Raw genomic sequence first — 18380 nt, forward strand, 5'->3', positions numbered from 1 at the left:
CGCGCCCACAGCGTTTCCCTTTCCAACCACCCCCGCATTCCCCCTGCCTCCCCCTCCCCCTCCTTTCCAATCTTCTTTCATTTGTTTTCGAATCTCCACTTGACACATTCATTGCCCACGGCCACGGCAGGACTTCATCTGGAGGACTAAACACGCAATTTATGGTTATTTGAGTGTGATTCATTAGTCTGATTTCGATAGGAATCGTTTCGCTGTGTCTTATCTCTCGTTTTGAGCGCGGTCTGAAATTCGGGATGTGTCTAGGCTTTGCTAACCCTTTCGTGCACCGCTTGCCCATCCTCTTCACTTTCGTGAAGCTGTTGACCAAGTTTTCCAACTACAAGTCAGTTTTTATGACTCATTACCCATAGTTTATGATCCGACTTTTGTGTTTCGTAATATTCGTACCACCTCAGAAGTAGCGTACACGTTAGTTGTCTCTTACTTTCCAATTTCTGTTACTCTAGCTCGTCCTTATCAACTATTGCAGTACAAGCTTTGTTTTCATTGTGATGTATTTTGCATCTTCTCCGAATTTTTCGTTTTCAAAGTGTATAAATTGTTTCCTGGAGTAGCTGGCCCTATAAAATAGAGTCGGGCCACGCCTTGTGCATTTGCAAAGTCCCCAGATAATTTTAGGTTATGATCCTCATTCTCAAGCCTAACACCATCAGTGCTGCTAAGAAATTCTACTTCACCATTTCTTTCATTTAGCAATGTGCATTTTGGCACCTACCTTATGAGTGAACATTACATATGCTCACTCATTTCATCTTAAACTTTACCTCTGATTTCCCATAGCTTATCTCAGACAAAGTGTCTTAAATTATTTGCTTCACATTCCTAAAATAGTCTCATTGTTTTTAACTTAACAAATTTTCATGTGATCACTTCCTATTTTTTATTAGAGAGCAAATTTTTCTCTTAGGTGAAGACTCATTCCTTATAATAATATTAATAAGGCATTTACCAACCTTTTATGGCTTTAATCAATAATGTTCAAGCCCATAGTTATGTTGTTACCATCTACTTGAGTAGAGAAACTCATCAAATCATTGCTTTGTCTCTGTCTTAAGGTAAAATGTCTCTTGAAGACTAGAAGAATTTCTCCTCCTTGTCACATCACCTCTTTCAAAACGGATCAACAAAGCAATTTCACATTCCATCAATTCATAAATTGTGAACCATTTCAGGTAATTTTGAAAAATTATTTTCCTTATGATTTGAACTCAGCGTTGTTTCCAATTTTAAGTGTTTCCTAACAGGATTACGATAACCCAAGAGACGGGTCCAGAAGGCTAGAACCACCACGGGCGTTCGCTATTGCCATGCCTCGAGGCAAGCGACGCTCAGCTGCCGACATGGGCCCAGGTGATGATGACAGGCATTGTAGTAAAAGGCGTGTCACAAGCTCAAGGTGAGTTTCTGTCGTCTGTTGCTTCAGTTTTCTTACTATTCTTTCATGTTCTATCATAGCTTGCGTTCCCGAAATTGATTTGAAAATTTTTAATATTTATTTAACAAATGATCCATAACTTTTTCTATGCTGTGAAGCAAATAGTTTGTGCTTTGGTAGGTAGAGGTTAAGATAGAGGAGGTGGCAGGGTACTGGGTGGCTGAGTTATAAATAGCCTGGCTGGCAGCAGTAGGGCCCAGAAGCCCAGTGAGTGGCTGTGTTTGTGTGAGTGTAATCTGTGGGTCAGGGTTGTCATGGATAGGTATTTACCTTCAAACAGTGTCTTGACATTTTCTTTGAGGTCCAATAATATTTTACTAGTTTAATATTACTTTTCATTGAAAGTAGGAAGATTTTTTTTACAGTATGCTCAGTTGTGTTTGAGGTTGCCCTTTGCCTTGGGTTAATACCTATGCAATGAAATATTTCTCAGATGTGAGGTTATCTCAGCTAGAATTTGATGAAGAGGATTAGAGAAAGCCAGTTATGAAACTTATCTACTACATATATTTCTGTCAAATGTGGTGTTAATTTTATTTTGTATTTTTTGGTGCAGTTAAGATTTATTTTTTACCCCCCTAACTTATTATTTGTGTTTCTTTCCTTTATTTTTCAGCACTAGGCGCCATTCAAAGGCAGAAGACATATCATCTTTCAGCCAAAAAAGATGTATAGCTTGGTTTCGGGAGTATACTACTCCAGATGACCCTGACACGCTAGGTGAGTCTCTAAAATATCTCATTCATTTCAGTTTGTCTATCACTAATATGTCAGCAATGAACAACTTTTTTTAAAAATGTGTATTTTTTTTCCTTGTTTTTCCCTTAGGTCCTGAAGGTATGGAGAAATTTTGTGAGGATATTGGTGTTGAACCAGAAAATGTAGTCATGCTTGTTCTGGCGTGGAAAATGAATGCACGACAGATGGGCTTTTTCACCTTGCAGGAGTGGACCAAAGGACTAACAGAGTTACAGTAAGACTTTGCTTTATCCCTCTTCTGCCGTCACAATATGGACTGTTTCTGAAATCAGTCATTTATTCATATTTCCAGGTGCGACACACATACCAAAGTGCAGAATAAATTAGACTACCTCAAATCATTTCTACATGAACCCTCTACTTTTAAAAGCATTTACAGATATGCATATGATTTTGCAAGGGTAAGAAATGCACTAATGTGAATTATAATTATGAATTTGCCTACTTCTTGTAGTGAACCAATCCTGTATTGTTTGTGTTCAGGACAAAGACCAACGTAGTATGGATATGGAAACAGCTCGTGCTATGCTCCAGTTACTTTTGGGGCGGCAATGGAGCTTGTACAGCCAATTCAATAATTTTCTGGAACAATCTAAGTACAAAGTAATAAATAAGGATCAGTGGTGTAATATCCTTGAGTTTTCTCGTTCCATTCAAAGTGATCTAATGAACTATGATGTGGATGGAGCATGTAAGTCATCACTACACTTAAATGTTGTTTGTCAAATAGTGTTTAGATTGTTAGTATAATCACTTGTTTTGTTTATCCAAACAGGGCCTGTGATGTTGGATGAGTTTGTAGAGTGGCTGAAAGCAGCACGAGAGCAGACTGGGAAAGGGTCAAGTTCTGGTAAGGGAAGTTGATTTCTACACCCTTCTATATTTTACTACTGGGCTGTTGTGATAGTGCTTTCGCTACATGACGAGCGCACAAGTGATATGGCGATAACTGTGGGCCTTTCCCAAATTAGCAAGGTGCCATGTTCTTTGTGATTGCGCCTGTTGGTAAACAACATCCTGTAAATCTAAACAAATTTTGTAATGAATCAAATTTTCCCTCCTTTATGCTAGATTATCATTTTGCTGTCTACTTAATTCGACAAATGTGTCCTGTTTGTCAAATTCCTATATTTTGTGAGACAAATAAATTATTTTAAATTTGTCTTTATTTGAGTGTTTGTAGACCTATGTTTTAGTTACACACTATAATTCATTTATTTCAGTAAATTGCTGCAACTTCTCCTCATTTACAATATCTGTCAGACTTCATTTTGCTTCTTCTATCCAAGAGAGCCTCATGAAGATCACCTTCAACTCGTGCCTTCTTCAAGACGGTCCTATCAGATGTATCCATCCTCAACTTCTTATCTTGGAACTTCTGGAATTTCCGCCTTAAAAGAAAGAAATGTGATGTTGTACAAGGATAAAGGGAACAACAAGTCACATAAGTCCACATAAAGTAAAATGGATAGATCCTTACACATAATTCTCTTCAACATCTCCGATGTTTCCCTTTTCTTCTGAAGGACCTTCCTCCTCCCCAGTGTTGTCTTGAGGCGCACTTGATCGAACTCTAAGGATTTCATTCGGCCCCACTTTGCGGCTGGTAGCAACAACATCATCATTTTCAGGATCTACTGCCATGAAGCACCCAGTGGCACTAAGTAACGCCATTTTCCCGTCCTACAAGTGGCAAGAGTCTCCAGTTAGAACACAAGTCATTTACAACTATCTTACAAATATGAGGAACTTACTTCAAAAATAGGTTCCCACTGTTCCATTGGACCCACAGCATCAGAACGTCCTGTCACAGCCCCATCAGAGTCCACTCGTAAATACTTTCCATAGCCTGATTTGATTGCTACTTTAGTCTCGTTAACAGGGAATGCGGTGAGAATTTCTTCGGGTGCAGGGCCATCACCTACCGAAATAGAACAACATAATGAGACAAAATAGATATACTGTACATAAATTTTTTAATTAAGTAGATTTTTGACTTCTTGCAATACCATGATCATGGGGAGCACCCAAAGTGAAAAGCCCATTGTCAAGGGCTTTAATGTAGGTCTGGTTACCAAACTCAATCGCTATGGAACCAGTTATCTGCAGAACCGTTTTGCAATGCGGCCACCCTCCTGAAAGAAAGAAATTATTTTATTTTAATGTATAAATGAAGACATTATAGTATCCACAATGATGGGATACATGAACAGCTAGTCTGACCATGTTGGACAGCATCTTCATCTACAAGATCACGAATTTCTTGAGTCTCTGCTTTGTCTTTCTTGTGCTTGCGCTTTTTAGACCTGTGACAAAGACAAAGACATTGAAATTATTTGACTCGAACAGCGTTCAAACAGCATCACACCTAACAGAATCTCATCACAGAAATACAACAAATTTTACAGCAGCTGATCTATTTTCGGAAAAAATATTTGGGAATCTCTGTTTGCTTTGGCGAGATGATGAGACAGAATAAACTTTGATTTGTCTGGAAATATACTAAATCCTGGGTAATAGGTTATGCTACTTGGGTGACAACATACTTTGACTTTTCGCCTTTAAAGACCAGCTTTTTCGTTCTGACATTCCCGTAGTCAGCCATTGTCTTCCTAGTTCATTCAGGTACGTCAATACTAAAAGGCAAAGGCCCAATAACTAAAATAAAGTAAAATATTGCGCGACTGTCTGGGAGCGTCGTAATGTTTACGTCGATGGGCGTTTGTTGACGGCAACAGCTGACAGTCGCCCGCCGACCGAAACGGCGCGAACGGACAACGAGGAACCAAAGTCAGTCCCCTCGAAGGGAGGGAATTTCCAAGGCAAGGTGCTGCAGACTGCTGCTGACAAGGTGCTGCCACATGCATTCACTTTTGTAAAATTACAAGTTCCCCGCTTACAAGGTTTCACTTCCTCGACACCTTTTTACATGCACAGGAGAAGGAAAATGGTAATTTCGAAAATAAATGATGCATGCGGCGCAGTGCGCTTAGAAGTCTTGCTGCACCTTTGCCTCGAAGATTCCGCCCTTTCTGGGTGACCTTGAGAGGAAGAAAAGACAGCAATCGCCCCACCCACTATCGGGGGGACGGAGGACCCCACAAGGGCGGTCCGGGAGTCCTTATGTAAGCTTGCTCTGCGGCCGGGACCGCCGGGACCGCTGGCAATAGCTGTCACTGCCACTGGCGCTGTCACTCAGTGCTGTACAGACAGGTGCAGCCGGCGGCCGCAGAGGCATGCTTCTCCCGCTCGGACTTCTCTTGTCGCTCGCCGCCCTCGCCGCCCTCCCCCCAGGTTGGTCTTGGTTGGTGTCCACGGTCAGAAGGGGGTAAAGGACTGTCTGACTCCGACTCTCCGCTTGGAGGCGGGCGGTCCGACCCGGGCCTAGCCCCTGGACCCTGGACGGCAGGCAACACCCCATCTTGCGAGCAGCGCCGCACTACGCGCTGCCTACCCCTGCGGCCGGCAGGCGCGAACATGGACATGATGGGCTAGACTAGAAACGACCATAGTGGGCCAGAAGACCGGTGCAGGCGGACAAAACTCCAGACACGTTTTGAGCTCTAGAGTCGCTAAACAGGCCTCGAACCGAACGTGTGACCCCACCAATGGATTCCTCGTTTGGAGAGCAATCCATTGGTGGGGTCATACGTTCGGTTCGAGTCCCATTAAGCGACTCTGGAGCTCAAAACGCGTCTAGAGTTTTGTCCGCCTCCACCGGTCTTCTGGCCCACTGTGCGACCCCCTGCCGATTCAGACCCACCCAGGCCGCGCCAATCCTGCGGCTTGCAGCACGAACAGTCCCTCTCGAAATGTTCGGCACTATCTCCATAGTCTTTTCAGAGAACTTGGTGGCTGAACCGAGGAATGCAGGAAAGGCAAACCAAACCGACGAATGACCGTTGCCCTGGGTGGAGGGAGCACGTGTCCTGTTACGAATCATTTTGAAGGAATCAATCATGATAGGTCGAGCTCTTCGAGTGCGACACTTGTCCTTTTCCCCTCCCCCTCCCCCAGCGCGTTGGCTCGAGCACCCAGGCTGATTGGCAGAGGCTTGGCGCTTGGTATCGAGTGTAGGTACGCGTTGGATTCAGGCTGGCCTGGCCGTTCGAGTACTTTCCGGCTATGCGCATTTCCGCAGAGCTATTTCGCAGTGTTTCGCTGCTCTGATCCTCTGGAGACTGATTCCAAGAGTCGTTTTCGTAGCTCTAAGTCCCCCGCATTTACGGGGCATCCCGTGTGGGTGCGACAGAGGGAAACTATTATCGGAATGAGTCTGCTGGCACCCTTCAGAGACGAGTGCGAGGGGGCAGCAACAGAGCGGTTAGTTGCAGCGGGGAGTGACGCCAGCAGTGACGCGAGCGCGACGCGCCGTCCAGACGGTGCCGCGCCACGATTCGCGGACCTGCCGCGCGATTCCGAAGAATGGTTTCGTCGCTCCGTCTCTCTCTTTCTCACCCTTGCGGCACGCTCCATGAGTGCGACGGAGACCGAGCCTCGCCGAAATATCAGCCTGTTTGAACAGGCGTGTTGACACGCTGCGTCCCGCACGAAACGCAAAATGAACCCGAAAACAGCGTCACCCTAACGACACACGGGGTCACACGGCGGGCCGCGACCCCTTTGAACAGGTGGAGCAGCGCTCATTTGCCTCTGTAGGACTGAGGACACGAGCCGCCAAGCGAGGCTAGGCGCCTATGTAAATAGGAAAATTACCATGGCTGAACGCCAGAGCCGCCGGAAGGTGTCTATTTGTTGTTCGCTCAGCGAGCCTAGAGCCCTGTACTCGCTAACACGCGGCGCGCGGCGCGTGGGCGGGGTGCGTGAGTCAAACATGCACGGCGCCGAACCTCCAAACTCGGCGGAAGGCCGTCTGCACTGCAGGGACTCGGACGCCGGGACCAAGCGCCAGGCACTGACCGTGGCGGGGCGGCTGTGTTTTGCACGTTCTGCAGAGGCCGCGGCGCGGGGGCGGGGCTGGGGGTCGCTGCAGCCACAGCCACAGCCGCTGGGCCACGTCCGGCCGTGCGAGCCGCGAGACTACGGCCAGGGCTCCGTCGTGTGCGTGTGCAACGCCACCTACTGCGATGACGTGCCCAGGCCGCGGCCGTCGCCACCGGGCGTGGCCGTCATGTACGCGTCCAACAAGGATGGCCTGCGCTTCGAGCGCTCCGAACTGGCGTTCGACGCCAAGGGTGAGTGTCTGCTGACTGATTCCGTGAGTTGGCCGTTTTTGCAACGACTCCAGCACGGGGACCAATGACCATTGGCCGTGTCCTCCACCTCCGCCCACAGGAACGACGCGCGGCTCCAACCCCGCCTTCACAGTCACCAGCAACGTGCGCTTCCAGGCCATCATCGGCTGGGGCGCCACCGTCACGGACTCCACGGGCATCAACCTCAAGGCCCTGAGCGAGGACGCGCGACGAAACCTCATCGAGTGGGTGTCCCTGGTCCTGTTGGACAACGCCTGGTTCAATGAATCTCCAAGCTTGCTCTTCATTGGATTCAATCCCAAAAATTTCCGACTCACGCGCAGCTTTCTCAGTGTTTGCTCCTGTCCTGCAGATCGTACTTCTCGGAGGACGGCATCGAGTACAACATCCTGCGCATTCCGATCGGCGGCACCGACTGCTCCACCCACAAGTACACCCTGCACGACGCGCCCGAGGACGCCGCCCTCGGCAACTTCAGCCTCGCCTTCGAGGACCACGAGTACAAGGTGCGGTACACGCCGGATTCGAGTCGCCTTCGCGTCGCCTTCGCGTCGTCGGGGTCCTCGGCACCAACCTCGACTTGCTTTTGCAGCTGCCGTTGCTGCGGGAGGCGCGCGAGGCCGTGCCCGCGGACCGCCCCCTGCAGCTGCTGGCCAGTGCGTGGACGGCGCCGCCATGGATGAAGACCAACAACGACTACACGGGCTTCGGCTTCCTCAAGACGGAGCACTACCAGACCTGGGCCAACTACCACCTCAAGTAGGTCCGACTCGCCTCGGCCATGTGCATGGCCATGTGCCCCAGCAGGTCTCTCTCGCACCTTTGGCGTTCCGCAAGGCCGCAAGGGTGCGAGAGAGACAGAACGGGTGGGTGTGGTCCATGGACCTGCAGGTTCCTGGACGCGTACGAGGCGGAGGGCTTCCACTTCTGGGGCCTGACGACGGGCAACGAGCCCATGAACGGCGTGGTGGGGCCGCTCATCCGCTTCAACTCCATGGGCTGGACGCCCTTCCAAATGCGCTCCTGGGTCGGCGACTACCTGGGCCCCACACTGCGCGGCCCGGACCGGCGCGCCTCCAAGCACGCCGACGTGCGCATCCTCACCCTGGACGACCAGAGGATCGACCTGCCCTGGTGGACAGACATAGTGAGTCGGGTGCGACGGCAGTGCCGAGCCTCGACGCCGCAGTGCCTCTAACTGCTGCTACTTCCGCTCGGCAGGTGTTCTCCTACAAGAACGCCTCGGCATACGTCGACGGCATCGCCCTGCACTGGTACACCAACTACTTCACCCCGCTGCTGGGGCTCGACATGTCCCACGAGAACCACCCGGACAAGTTCATCCTGGGCACGGAAGCGAGCAGTGGTCTGTACCTCACCGACCTCAGCACACCCACTCCGACAGCGACCCGGCTGGCCTCTAACCAAAGTACCCATTATGGCAGGCTTCAACAACTGGGACTTCCGGAAGGTGATCCTGGGCTCCTGGAAGCGCGCCGAGGACTACATCGTCGACATTCTGGACGTGAGTTCTTTGAGGAACAACTGGGGAGACGTTCCCTTCCCACGTGCCGGCAGCGACTGGCGGCGACGCCTGTGTGAGGGGTTGCCTGCCAGGCCGCCGGCTGGCAGTGGCAGTCAGGCGACGCACCACTGTGAGACCGTCTCTCTGCAGGACTTGAACCACTGGGTGACGGGCTGGATGGAGTGGTCCCTCGTCCTGGACATGGAGGGCGGCCCCAGCTGGTCCGGCAACTTCGTCGACACGTCCATCCTGGTGGACGCCGAGAACGACGAGTTCGTCAAGCAGCCCACCTTCTACGCCATCGGGCACTTCTCCAAGTTCCTGGCGCCGGGTTCTGTGCGCGTCAAGGTGGAGCCCGAGTCCTCGCAAGGCGTCCGCACCGTGGCCTTCGCGCGCCAGGACGGCGCCACCGTCGTCATCTTCTTCAACTCGTGAGTAGCGCCGGACGCCGGCTGTCCCTGCTTCTGCTGCAGCCTCATTGTTTCCATCGTGTTGCAGCAAAGACGCCAACAAGACCGTCACGGTGTCCGACGTGTTCCGCGGCGCCATGCAGATCCCCCTGACGCCGAGGTCCATCAACACGGTGCTGTACTGGTGAAGGCGGGGGTAGCAAATAAACATCGACAGCGTAGATGCGTTACGATAATGGCATTTAATTAATGACTCCACCCGCATACAACGTCCACGTAAAAACAGCACAATAAAACACATTAAAACACAACCTCGCAGAGCATGACTTACACTTAGACCTACAGAACAAGCTAAGAACAGCCATTGTCATATTTATCATTGTAAAAAAATTATTAGAAAAACATAACACTATGGGATGAAAATGAAATTATACCATGTAATCAGTCTCCACACAACGACTATAACATTGCCTCTCCCTGTGCAGGCCGCCCACAGTGGCTGCCGCACACCGCCACACACATATACAGATACATTACATCGTTAACATTCAGGCACATTGGTAACTTTGACTATTTTTCCGACAGAACAACGACCGGTCTGCAGTGACCCAGTGACCGGATGTCAATGTCAAGGCACGCTTTGACGAATGGCGTGCAAAAAAACTCGGGCACGGGCACGAGCGCGCGCTCCGCCCGCGTCCGAACCGAACCCCTGACTGGGGGCGCGTCAAACCAAAGACAAACAATAAATAGCGGAGGGGGCGACAGCGGGCCTCACTCGTCGTCCAGGTCCGCGTCGTCCACGTCGCCGGCGGGCAGGTGCAGCACGGAGAAGGCGGGGGCCGGCGAGGGCGACAGGGCGCGCGGCGAGGGCAGCGCCACCCCCACGGCGCGGGCCAGGTCGCGGAGGTGCTGCGTCCAGGCGCGCGCGATGACCCCCTGCTGCGGCGACAGCAGCGCGTCGGACATGACGCCCAGGCTCACCATCGAGTCCACCGTGAGCAGCGTCAGCGACAGGCCTGCGGGCAGAGCGACGCGTCAGCAAGGGGGCGGGGCGAGGGCGGGGAGGGGGTCGTCGGGGAGGTACTCACTGACGTTGGCCTGGGGCGGCCGCCAGTACATGAGCGAGTGCAGGGGCTGCCCCCACAGCTTGCCGGCGGGGTGCTCGGGCCGCACGGACGCCACCTCGGTCAGGGCCACGGCGTAGCGCCGCGACAGGAAGTTGAGGTGCAGCCGCACCAGGAGCTGCGGCAGCAGCCTCGTCAGCAGCCCGCGCTCCAGCTGCCACGACGACAGCACCCACAGCGCGCTCTGGCGGCGCCGCACCTGCAGCATCCGCGAGCGCACCTCCTGCACCAGCTGCACGGGGTCCTTGCCGGCGTCGGCCACGGGCAGCGCGAGGCACGCCAGCCCGCCGGAGCCGCCGTACGCCGTGCCGCCCACCAGCTCCTCCAGCAGGCAGTAGCGCGCCGTCGTCAGCACGTTCTCCGGCACGGCCAGCCCGTGCGAGCGGAAGTACTCCCGCAGCGCGCCGCACAGCGCCGACAGGCACACCTCGCTGGACGAGGCCCCCGTCGCCTCGGCCACCTGCTGGATCAGGTCCTGCGGGAACGGGTCCGACCACGCCACCACCTGCAGCAGAGCGGCAGAACCGTGTCAACGCCACCCTCTGGCGGGCCTCGCGCGCCTCGCGCCACTCCCAACGCGCGGTGCTTACCTTCCGGCCGCACAGCGACACGGTCTGGAAGTGGTGCGGCGCCTGGTCGCGGTTGGACAGCAGCACGTCCTCCACGAGGAGGCGCGGCGCGTGGAAGACGAGGCTCGCTAGGCGCGCCGCCTCAAGCAGCGACTGCCAACCCAGGCGCAGGTACGGCGACCGCGCCATGAGGGATTCTGTGGGCAGGGAGAGGTGTCAGACACACGGACCACCGCAACGCTCGACGCGGACACCAGGAGGACGCTTACCGGTGTACCTGCCGCGGTACTTGGTGAGCAGGGCGGCCTCGAGCGCCAGCACCAGGACGATCCGCAGCGCCATGCTGCCCGCGCCGCGCCACATGCGGTAGCCCGAGATGCCGGCGGCCAAGACGAGGGCGGGCGGCGACACGGCCAACATGACGAGGCGCCACAGCGCGCTGCGCCAGGCCGCGCTCCACGACGCCGAGGTGACGCCACGCCGCGCCGCCTGCGCGCGCACCGCGCCCACCGCGGCCTCCCACCACGAGGCCCTGGCGCTGGCGTTGTCGCGACTCCAGCCGCGGCCGGCTTGCGTCCCGGCCTGCGTCCCGGCCGACGTCCACCGCCACGCGGACAGCACCTCGGGCACGGCGGACACGAGGGAGATGAGCAGCGCCATGGACAGCCCCAGCAGCGTGGGCTTGGTCAGCATCTGCAACAGCAGGGGCCGTGTCACCATGGTGTCGCCGCCATGGTCGCCGCGACCGAGGCCGCGACCGGCACCGGGACATACCTTGGGGTTCTCCAGCGGGTCGTACACGGCGATCAGCTCGTTCCAGTGGTTCGCCACGGACTCGCACAGGCGCTCGTACAGCGCGGGGATGGCCACCGGGGTCTCCAGCATGCCCTCCAGGAGGTGGCCCACAGGCGCCATCTCCGTCTGGAATCAAAGACCGCGGTGAGCGAGCTGCGGGCAGTGTGGGCCCTCCCTCCCCCAGTGGCGGCGCACGCCGGGCAGACTCACGACGTGGGCGTAGTCCGAGTGCTGGCGAGTCAGCTGCAGCAGGTCGGTCAGCTTGAGGCCGTCCTCGGACAGCAGCAGGTGGTGCATGCGGATCAGCACGAAGTAGCGGTCGGCCGACGGCATGGGGATGAGGGCGATCTGCCAGGGCGGCAGCTCCGCGGGCAGGTACTTGGACACCAGGTCGCTGACAACCTCCTGGAAGCGAGACCAAGTGCGTGAAAAGGCAGCCGGAGCGCCTGTGGCGCAAAGGGTAGGCTGTCCCGTTCAACGATGGTGCGTGGCGGGCGTGCCTATCCTCTCTTCGCAGGCGCTAGAAGGCGCCTGTGGCGCGGGCGGTAGGCTGTCCTGTTCAACCGGGGTGCGTGGCGGGCGTGCCTACCCTCTCTTCGCAGGCGCCTGTGCCATGGTGGGTTTTTGACGGCGAGGGTTACGGGGACGTTAGGACGGGCGGAAGACCGCAAGACGCTCACCTGGATGTTGTTGTCGGTGACGGGCCGGCCCCGGAAGGCGGCGCTGCACATGAGCAGCTGCTTGTCCAGCTGGAAGTGCACGGCGTCGTCGCGCTTCCAGGCGTACCGGCCCCAGCGCTGCGTCAGCGGGGTGCGCAGGTGCGGGAAGCGCAGGCGGCCGTCGGGGTGCCGCTGGTCCAGGATGTCGTGGTGCAGGCTGTCGCGCACGCGGCGGGCGTCGCACGCGCCCTGCACCGTCAGCAGCAGCGCGATCACGCCCTGGTTGCGGATCGTGTCCACGGCCGTGCGCACCGTCGTGTTGCGGACGAACTCCAGCTGCGGGTAGCGGCGCTCCAGCACGCCCAGCCACGTGGTGCGCACGCGGGACACCACTGTAAGGGCCTCCCCTGCGTTAGCTTCCGGCAGCACGCGTAGGACTAGAGCGCCAACAAGGTCGGTACTCACCGCAGTACATGAGCAGCAGCGGGGGCAGCATCATCAAGGCCGCCCCGAAGGCCGTGGCGGTGACGGCCAGGGACAGCGCGGCGCGGCACCAGTCCCGCACGCCGCACCCGTCATCCTCGGGCTCCCCGCGCCCCGCGCCGCCTCTGTGAACAGCCGCAGGGGCAGAATGGCGCGCGGGTCAGCGAATAGCACTGCAAGTTATCGCCGAGGGCCGCCAGGGCCGCCAGGGCACCAACGCGATAGCGGCGACGCGGCGTGCAGTGCCCCACAGCGCCAGTGGGGCAGCGTGGCCGGACACCCTGGACGCGCAGCCGACTCATCGAACTCACAAGGGTACCGATAGCACCGTCGTGCTGCCTCTCTCGCACACGTAGGGACGGACCGTGGGTGCGACAAAGAAAGGGCGAGGAAACGACTCTTCGGCCTTGCTTTGCTTGCCCCACTGTGCATCGTTGGCGCACAGTCTGGCACGGCCGTGCGCGTGCCAAAGTGGCGCCCACTTTCACTGCGAGCGTACGGCCGCGCCGTGAGACAATGGACCAGGCACGTCGTCGCGCGTGTCTTCTGACGTGTCAACAACCTCGCGCCGAACGCAATTAACCACGGCGTCAAGGGCGCGCCGCGCCGCGGGGCGTGTGACCGGTGTGACCGGGCGAAAGTGGGCCGAGGGGCAGTCAAAGCCAAAACTGGCGGACGCGCAGGGTGTTGTTTGGCCCGAGCGCCATCCCTCAGTTTAATCGACATTTGCAGTAGCAGTGGTTACTTCATTCGAGGTCATTCCCCACCGGCAGAGGACAGCGGCGCGGACACTAATGCCATTGGCGGCATGCCGCGAACCGCATCACGGCCATCAACACGGGGCAAAACGAGACAAATGCGTCGCGAGGTGAAAGTCCGTATTGCCGGCATGGCTGGGCCCATGCCACGCCACGCAGTCAGACTGTCCCGGCGCGGCGTGGGCCGGCGCGGCTGGACTGCCCAGGGACTGCCACTGATATCTGCCGCCCGGTCCGCCGCCCCCCGCGCAGGCCCTCCCTCCGCCGTGTTGACCCCAAACACGACATGGCTCTATAGCTTGCACAAGTATTAGCTCTTGCCGGTCCGTGCCGGTCCCAGTCCCACACCGCGCGCCGCTGATAGGCTGCGACGCTGCCGACGACGGACGGTCGCGCGGGCGGGCGGTCCCACGAGAAAAACTGGAGCATCGAAAAACAGGCCGGCGGTACTTGAACCCGCCGAGGCCGCCACGGGCACCGACGCCGCACTCGGAGGAGCCGGCCCGAAACATCGCAGCCTTTACCTTCACTAGGAAGTGAAGGCCGCGCCAGCAGCGCCGGCTTGTGCCGCGTTCGCGAGGACCGCCTTGGCGGTCAATTAGCACGCCTCGCCTGGATGCTTGACTAGTTGACCGGCCTGCACGGCCAGCACCGCGGCGCCTGCCGACACATTCATCCGGAACGTAAAACACGGGGTGTGCCGCTTCCTGCATGCCGAAGGAATTTGTGAAAGTCCCCACGCCGCCTGCCTGGCCGTCCGCCCGGCCGACCGCTCCAGGACTTGATAGAGCTACAAAACGACTCCATGACGCAAACCCTTTCATTCTCCCAGCCAGGGCCCCAAAGGCGCCACGAAGGCGCCCACGAGCCGCGCTGCAGCAGGTCAGGCTCGTTAAGCTCGTCGTCGCGAGGCGCCAGGCCGCCGCGGCCGCCACTTAGTCCTGACGTCCGCCTGGACGGCCTGGACGACCACGACGAACGGCGTACACTACGACGACGAAGCTCACCTCCTGAGCAGCTCCTGGCGCAGCACGGCGCGCGGCGTCCGCAAGGTGATCCTGGCCGGCGGCCGGTGGCGGTCCGACGCCCAGCAGGACAAGCAGGACCACGGCCAGGAGGGCCTGGACCACCACGCGGCCAGGGCGCCGGCAGCGGCCGCGTCACGGGCCGCCATGCTCACATGGTGGTGCGCGATGCGTGCGGCGGCGTGCTCCACGCCACACTGACACGCCGCGGCCCCGCCGGCCCGGCCCGGCCCGTCCTATCCCGTTCAACGCCGCGCCCCGCCCCGCCCCGCCAGCCGCTGCAGCTCGCTCAGCCCCTTCCCGACTTGCTCCGCCTCGGCACTCACACACACGAGCCCACCGCATCGCAGGCATCGCTGGCCGTGCTAGGGCTGTGCCAGCACGGTGCCAAGCTGTGCAGGCCATCCTCGCGGAGAAAGGAAAACGAGGACGCCGACATCGGCGAGTCCCGCCGCGGGCAGCGGCCGCGCATCGCCGCGCGACACTGCGTCGCACTGCGTGGACCGCGGCCACCACGCCCCGCCCAGGGCGAGGCCTGTGGGGAAGGGAAGGGGCTCTGGCGGGGAGGCCCTGGGGGGGCTCGACGTCGGCAGCACTAGGGCGAGTAGCGGGCAGTGGGCCCGGGCCACGGATGGCCGCCGGGGCACCGCCAGGGCACGCCAGGGCAGTGCACCAGCCTGCACCAGCTGATCGGCGGCAACGTCCGCGGATGGACCGCGCCGGCAGGCGGACGGGGCGGACGCCGCAACGCAACGCCCCAGTGCCGCGGCCGGGTGCCGGTCAGTCCCGGTCTCCGCTGGGCTGAAGGCTGAAATGCTGCAAAGATTGGCGAGTCCACCGAGCAAACCGAACAAACTGCAGGCGATGATTAGCAGAACACGGAATTACACAGTGGTAATTGAGGGCCGCGATACACGCAGGTCGGCGCGGGTTATCGTGCACGCTTCCGACAACCGTTTCGGCTTCTTTCGGCTTTCGGGCCTCTCGGGCCTTTCGGTTCGGGTCGCCGCTGCTTTTTCGCCGCGCCAGCCGGCCGCTCGACCCGAACAGGGACGAAAGAGACAGCGCGCAGCAGTCTGTTTCTCTCTCGTCCTGTCCTCCAGCATGCAGACATTGTTGCCGCAAAACGCAAAACGCTCACACGGCAGCAGTGTGCCAAGTGCGCTTGGCTGGCTTCGCGAATCCGACCCCGACGACGTCGACGACGCGGACCCCTTCCTGTTGCCCGGCTCGCATTTTGCCTTTTATCGCAGAGAAGTCTCGAGGAACAAAGTGCGAGCCGCGGAGTTGGATTCGATTCGATTCGCATCCAGATAGGCTATCTTTCCGTCGCGCCCTGCCTGCCCGTGCCTAGCCCTGGCAGACCACAGAGTCCCCTCGAAGCCCCAGTCCCGCTCCTTGCTGCATCTTGGCCTTCCCTCCTGGCCGAAAGGCGTTCCGTTGCTCTGTCTCTCTCGCGCCCGACCGGACGCCCCATGAGGGGCTGGGCCTGAGGAACCTCATGGCCTGCTTGGCCTGCTTGGCCTGCTTGGCCTCCTTGGCGATGCGCGACGCTTTATCGCGCCTGTTAGCGTGGTGCGGCCGAGACGAGACGGCCGAGGCGGCGCGCAAAGCAGGACAGCAAGTGCCTCAACAAGTCGTTGGCTGGCGACGAGTCGCGACGCGGCTGGGCCGCAATTCCATCTCAGCAATGAGCAACACAGACTCAACTTTGGCAGCAAGGATTGCAGCAAATTTATTTAGGACCTCAAAACACGACAGGGTATCAAGTACAAGATGTAGTCTCTCGAGGGACATCCGTTGACTTCACTTCTTGCTCGACAATTTTATCGAGTCCTTTGTACAAAAAGTATCCTTTAAATTGGGGTCCGCCCTTCAGGTACCATGAGAACCAAATAGGATCGTCGAGCCACATTTCGTGGAAAGGAATGTCTTCAACCTTGTACCACTTCGGTTTCATTTCTGTGAGAAAGAAATTTGGATTTGAGAGTATACTTATTCATTCGATAACATCTGACTTTAATAGCAGAAACTGCCATTAAAACAGCACATTTACTTTTGAAGAACACATACCTTCTGTTTCAATAACAGTTCCAGAGTAGTCTGAGGTGCAGAACACATGAACCTCTAGCCTCATAGGGTCATCAATAAAGTCGAAATCAAGGAGGCCAACTTTAGTCAAAGAATGTGCCTTCAGACCACATTCCTCTGTTAATTCACTGAAATGAAGACGCCACTTTCAAAACAATCCGAGCCACATTGCAGACAAGGCCCACTTAGAGCTCATCTTACCGTGCAGCTCCTTGAAGAATAGATTCACCTGGCTCAACTTTTCCACCAAATCCATTCCACTTGCCCTCACCAAATCCTCGCTTCTTCAGTCCCAACAGAATATCTCCCACTGAGTTTCTTACAAGGGTAAGAGTGAGAACTTTCCGGGATGACATGACGTCTATTTTTCATCAACGAATAGCAAGATCAGTAAGGTCAGGACCAATGCGGCCGACTCGAATCCTCACAAAAAATCCGGCATGGGTGTAGGTTATGATAAGAGAGTTCGTCTAGCCAGTTCACATACCTTATTTTGACGGCCGTGGTGATAAAGTATTGGGCCAAAGCCAGACGTGTCAAACCCTCCTACTCTAACTACTTGAGATGTTATCAGTCAGTTTTCTCCACACGGTCAAGGTTTCCGACGAGATCAACTAGCTGCTTTAGGACTATGTACGCGGTTAAACTTCAAAGACAGCAGACGACGCTTAGAGACAAGTGACGATTTGTTTACACGGTGCCAGGGTGGCCAAAGTTCAACGAGTGAGAACTTTAGAGAGAACTTCAGGGCGAAAAGCGGGCATAGGACATACCCTACAACGGCAAATTGGCATTCAATATATTTTCTAAAAAAGAAGAAGAAGAAGAAGAAGAGCAACAAAAAGTGATATGGTTCAACACGACGCACCGACGAAAAGCTGTTTGGGGGAGGGGGTCAAGAGGCTCATGAGGCTCTCACTGAATGATTTAAATCATAGGAAGTTGTTTGACTGGAACTAAAACTGCCTCTGTTGTACTCCTCGCCAGAAACGAGACGGAGGCGTAATGCACTGGACATGCCTCCAACCCGGCCGGCTCCCCCCCCCCCCCCCCCCGGCGCGGGGGAAGTACCACCAGCGCGTGGCGGGGCGAAACGCGACACCCACTTACCCCGAGCCGTCTCGATGAAGCTCCCTCTGCATGTCGGTCCAGGAAAGCCGACCACGGACGCCTTCGGCTTGAGCCATGATGGGGGGGCCTTACAGGCACAGGTTGCAGGGGTTGCAGGCGGCCGCGCGGTGCGGCGGCATGGGCACGTCCGAGCGTCTCGACAACGCTGGTCGCTGACGGACTTTGACGAGCCGGTGTCGCGTACTGGCCTGCTGCACTGCACTGACAAGACTGGGGGCGCCTCGCTGCTTGCGGGGCTTGCCCTCCTCCACCGGGACCGGGGGGCAGCCTGGGCAGGCAGCCTGGGCAGCCACCCAGTGCTGCAGAGTCGGGGCGATTTCGCTCGCACTCACTCGGCGTGCAACCTAGGTGCGAGAGAGACAGAGCGGTGGCCGTT

The 18380-nt window shown here is 56.6% G+C and overlaps 5 protein-coding genes across 10 annotated transcripts; 2 read left to right on the top strand and 3 right to left on the bottom strand.

The window, feature by feature from the left end:
* The first annotated feature begins 46 nt into the window (after positions 1-46).
* On the top strand, positions 47-3383 carry LOC117645813 (DCN1-like protein 4). Of its 5 annotated transcripts, none has more exons than XM_034386255.1 (8): positions 47-164; positions 1077-1193; positions 1266-1417; positions 2073-2176; positions 2285-2429; positions 2508-2616; positions 2699-2906; positions 2991-3383. In XM_034386255.1, the coding sequence occupies exons 1-8, from the start codon at positions 162-164 to the stop codon at positions 3077-3079; spliced, it is 927 nt and encodes a 308-aa protein (XP_034242146.1). In that variant the 5' UTR covers positions 47-161; the 3' UTR covers positions 3080-3383. The 5 variants fall into 5 exon arrangements, with proteins under 5 accessions (XP_034242146.1, XP_034242149.1, XP_034242147.1 ...); XM_034386256.1 differs by lacking the exon at positions 47-164 and adding an exon at positions 192-343; XM_034386257.1 differs by lacking the exon at positions 47-164 and adding an exon at positions 411-429.
* Positions 3364-4960, bottom strand: LOC117645814 (protein FRG1 homolog). Its single transcript, XM_034386260.1, has 6 exons — positions 4762-4960; positions 4439-4521; positions 4225-4350; positions 3970-4136; positions 3696-3898; positions 3364-3606 (listed from the first exon to the last, which is right to left on the bottom strand). Exons 1-6 carry the CDS (start codon positions 4818-4820, stop codon positions 3459-3461), a joined length of 786 nt encoding a protein of 261 aa, XP_034242151.1. The 5' UTR covers positions 4821-4960; the 3' UTR covers positions 3364-3458.
* A 476-nt stretch (positions 4961-5436) lies between these two features.
* On the top strand, positions 5437-9599 carry LOC117645811 (lysosomal acid glucosylceramidase-like). Its single transcript, XM_034386254.1, has 10 exons — positions 5437-5509; positions 7171-7410; positions 7511-7655; positions 7784-7937; positions 8024-8190; positions 8323-8578; positions 8653-8797; positions 8877-8956; positions 9107-9387; positions 9455-9599. The coding sequence occupies exons 1-10, from the start codon at positions 5452-5454 to the stop codon at positions 9552-9554; spliced, it is 1626 nt and encodes a 541-aa protein (XP_034242145.1). The 5' UTR covers positions 5437-5451; the 3' UTR covers positions 9555-9599.
* LOC117645810 lies at positions 9590-18293 on the bottom strand. 2 transcript variants are annotated; one of them, XM_034386252.1, is made up of 9 exons: positions 17984-18293; positions 12982-13124; positions 12538-12908; positions 12068-12262; positions 11837-11983; positions 11332-11755; positions 11084-11259; positions 10458-10998; positions 9590-10385 (listed from the first exon to the last, which is right to left on the bottom strand). In XM_034386252.1, exons 1-9 carry the CDS (start codon positions 18058-18060, stop codon positions 10141-10143), a joined length of 2319 nt encoding a protein of 772 aa, XP_034242143.1. In that variant the 5' UTR covers positions 18061-18293; the 3' UTR covers positions 9590-10140. The 2 variants fall into 2 exon arrangements, with proteins under 2 accessions (XP_034242143.1, XP_034242144.1); XM_034386253.1 differs by lacking the exon at positions 17984-18293 and adding an exon at positions 17361-17647.
* Positions 16488-17340, bottom strand: LOC117645815 (7,8-dihydro-8-oxoguanine triphosphatase-like). The gene is made up of 3 exons (XM_034386261.1): positions 17075-17340; positions 16856-17001; positions 16488-16744 (listed from the first exon to the last, which is right to left on the bottom strand). The coding sequence occupies exons 1-3, from the start codon at positions 17227-17229 to the stop codon at positions 16548-16550; spliced, it is 498 nt and encodes a 165-aa protein (XP_034242152.1). The 5' UTR covers positions 17230-17340; the 3' UTR covers positions 16488-16547.
* Positions 18294-18380: the final 87 nt, after the last annotated feature.

The sequence above is a fragment of the Thrips palmi genome, unplaced genomic scaffold (genome assembly GCF_012932325.1).
Source record: "Thrips palmi isolate BJ-2018 unplaced genomic scaffold, TpBJ-2018v1 HiC_scaffold_19, whole genome shotgun sequence".
NCBI lineage: Eukaryota > Metazoa > Arthropoda > Insecta > Thysanoptera > Thripidae > Thrips > Thrips palmi.

What these genes read in the sequence shown, in the direction of transcription:
- LOC117645814 (XM_034386260.1), bottom strand. Translation starts at nt 4,820, where the DNA reads ATGGCTGACTACGGGAATGTCAGAACGAAAAAGCTGGTCTTTAAAGGC. An exon ending in TTTAAAGGCGAAAAGTCAAA is followed by an intron (nt 4,522 to 4,761) that starts GTATGTTGTCAC and finishes TCTTTGTCACAG; the next exon opens with GTCTAAAAAGCGCAAGCACA. An exon ending in GGGTGCTCCCCATGATCATG is followed by an intron (nt 4,137 to 4,224) that starts GTATTGCAAGAA and finishes CTATTTCGGTAG; the next exon opens with GTGATGGCCCTGCACCCGAA.
- LOC117645813 (XM_034386255.1), top strand. An exon ending in ATGCATATGATTTTGCAAGG is followed by an intron (nt 2,617 to 2,698) that starts GTAAGAAATGCA and finishes GTTTGTGTTCAG; the next exon opens with GACAAAGACCAACGTAGTAT. An exon ending in CTATGATGTGGATGGAGCAT is followed by an intron (nt 2,907 to 2,990) that starts GTAAGTCATCAC and finishes TTATCCAAACAG; the next exon opens with GGCCTGTGATGTTGGATGAG.
- LOC117645810 (XM_034386252.1), bottom strand. Translation starts at nt 18,060, where the DNA reads ATGGCTCAAGCCGAAGGCGTCCGTGGTCGGCTTTCCTGGACCGACATG. An exon ending in TGTCGCTGTGCGGCCGGAAG is followed by an intron (nt 10,999 to 11,083) that starts GTAAGCACCGCG and finishes GCTCTGCTGCAG; the next exon opens with GTGGTGGCGTGGTCGGACCC. An exon ending in GCCGCCCCAGGCCAACGTCA is followed by an intron (nt 10,386 to 10,457) that starts GTGAGTACCTCC and finishes CTCTGCCCGCAG; the next exon opens with GCCTGTCGCTGACGCTGCTC.
- LOC117645811 (XM_034386254.1), top strand. Translation starts at nt 5,452, where the DNA reads ATGCTTCTCCCGCTCGGACTTCTCTTGTCGCTCGCCGCCCTCGCCGCC. An exon ending in CCTCGCCGCCCTCCCCCCAG is followed by an intron (nt 5,510 to 7,170) that starts GTTGGTCTTGGT and finishes CACGTTCTGCAG; the next exon opens with AGGCCGCGGCGCGGGGGCGG. An exon ending in GGGCACGGAAGCGAGCAGTG is followed by an intron (nt 8,798 to 8,876) that starts GTCTGTACCTCA and finishes CCATTATGGCAG; the next exon opens with GCTTCAACAACTGGGACTTC.
- LOC117645815 (XM_034386261.1), bottom strand. Translation starts at nt 17,229, where the DNA reads ATGTCATCCCGGAAAGTTCTCACTCTTACCCTTGTAAGAAACTCAGTG. An exon ending in ATTCTTCAAGGAGCTGCACG is followed by an intron (nt 17,002 to 17,074) that starts GTAAGATGAGCT and finishes TCTTCATTTCAG; the next exon opens with TGAATTAACAGAGGAATGTG. An exon ending in AACTGTTATTGAAACAGAAG is followed by an intron (nt 16,745 to 16,855) that starts GTATGTGTTCTT and finishes TCTTTCTCACAG; the next exon opens with AAATGAAACCGAAGTGGTAC.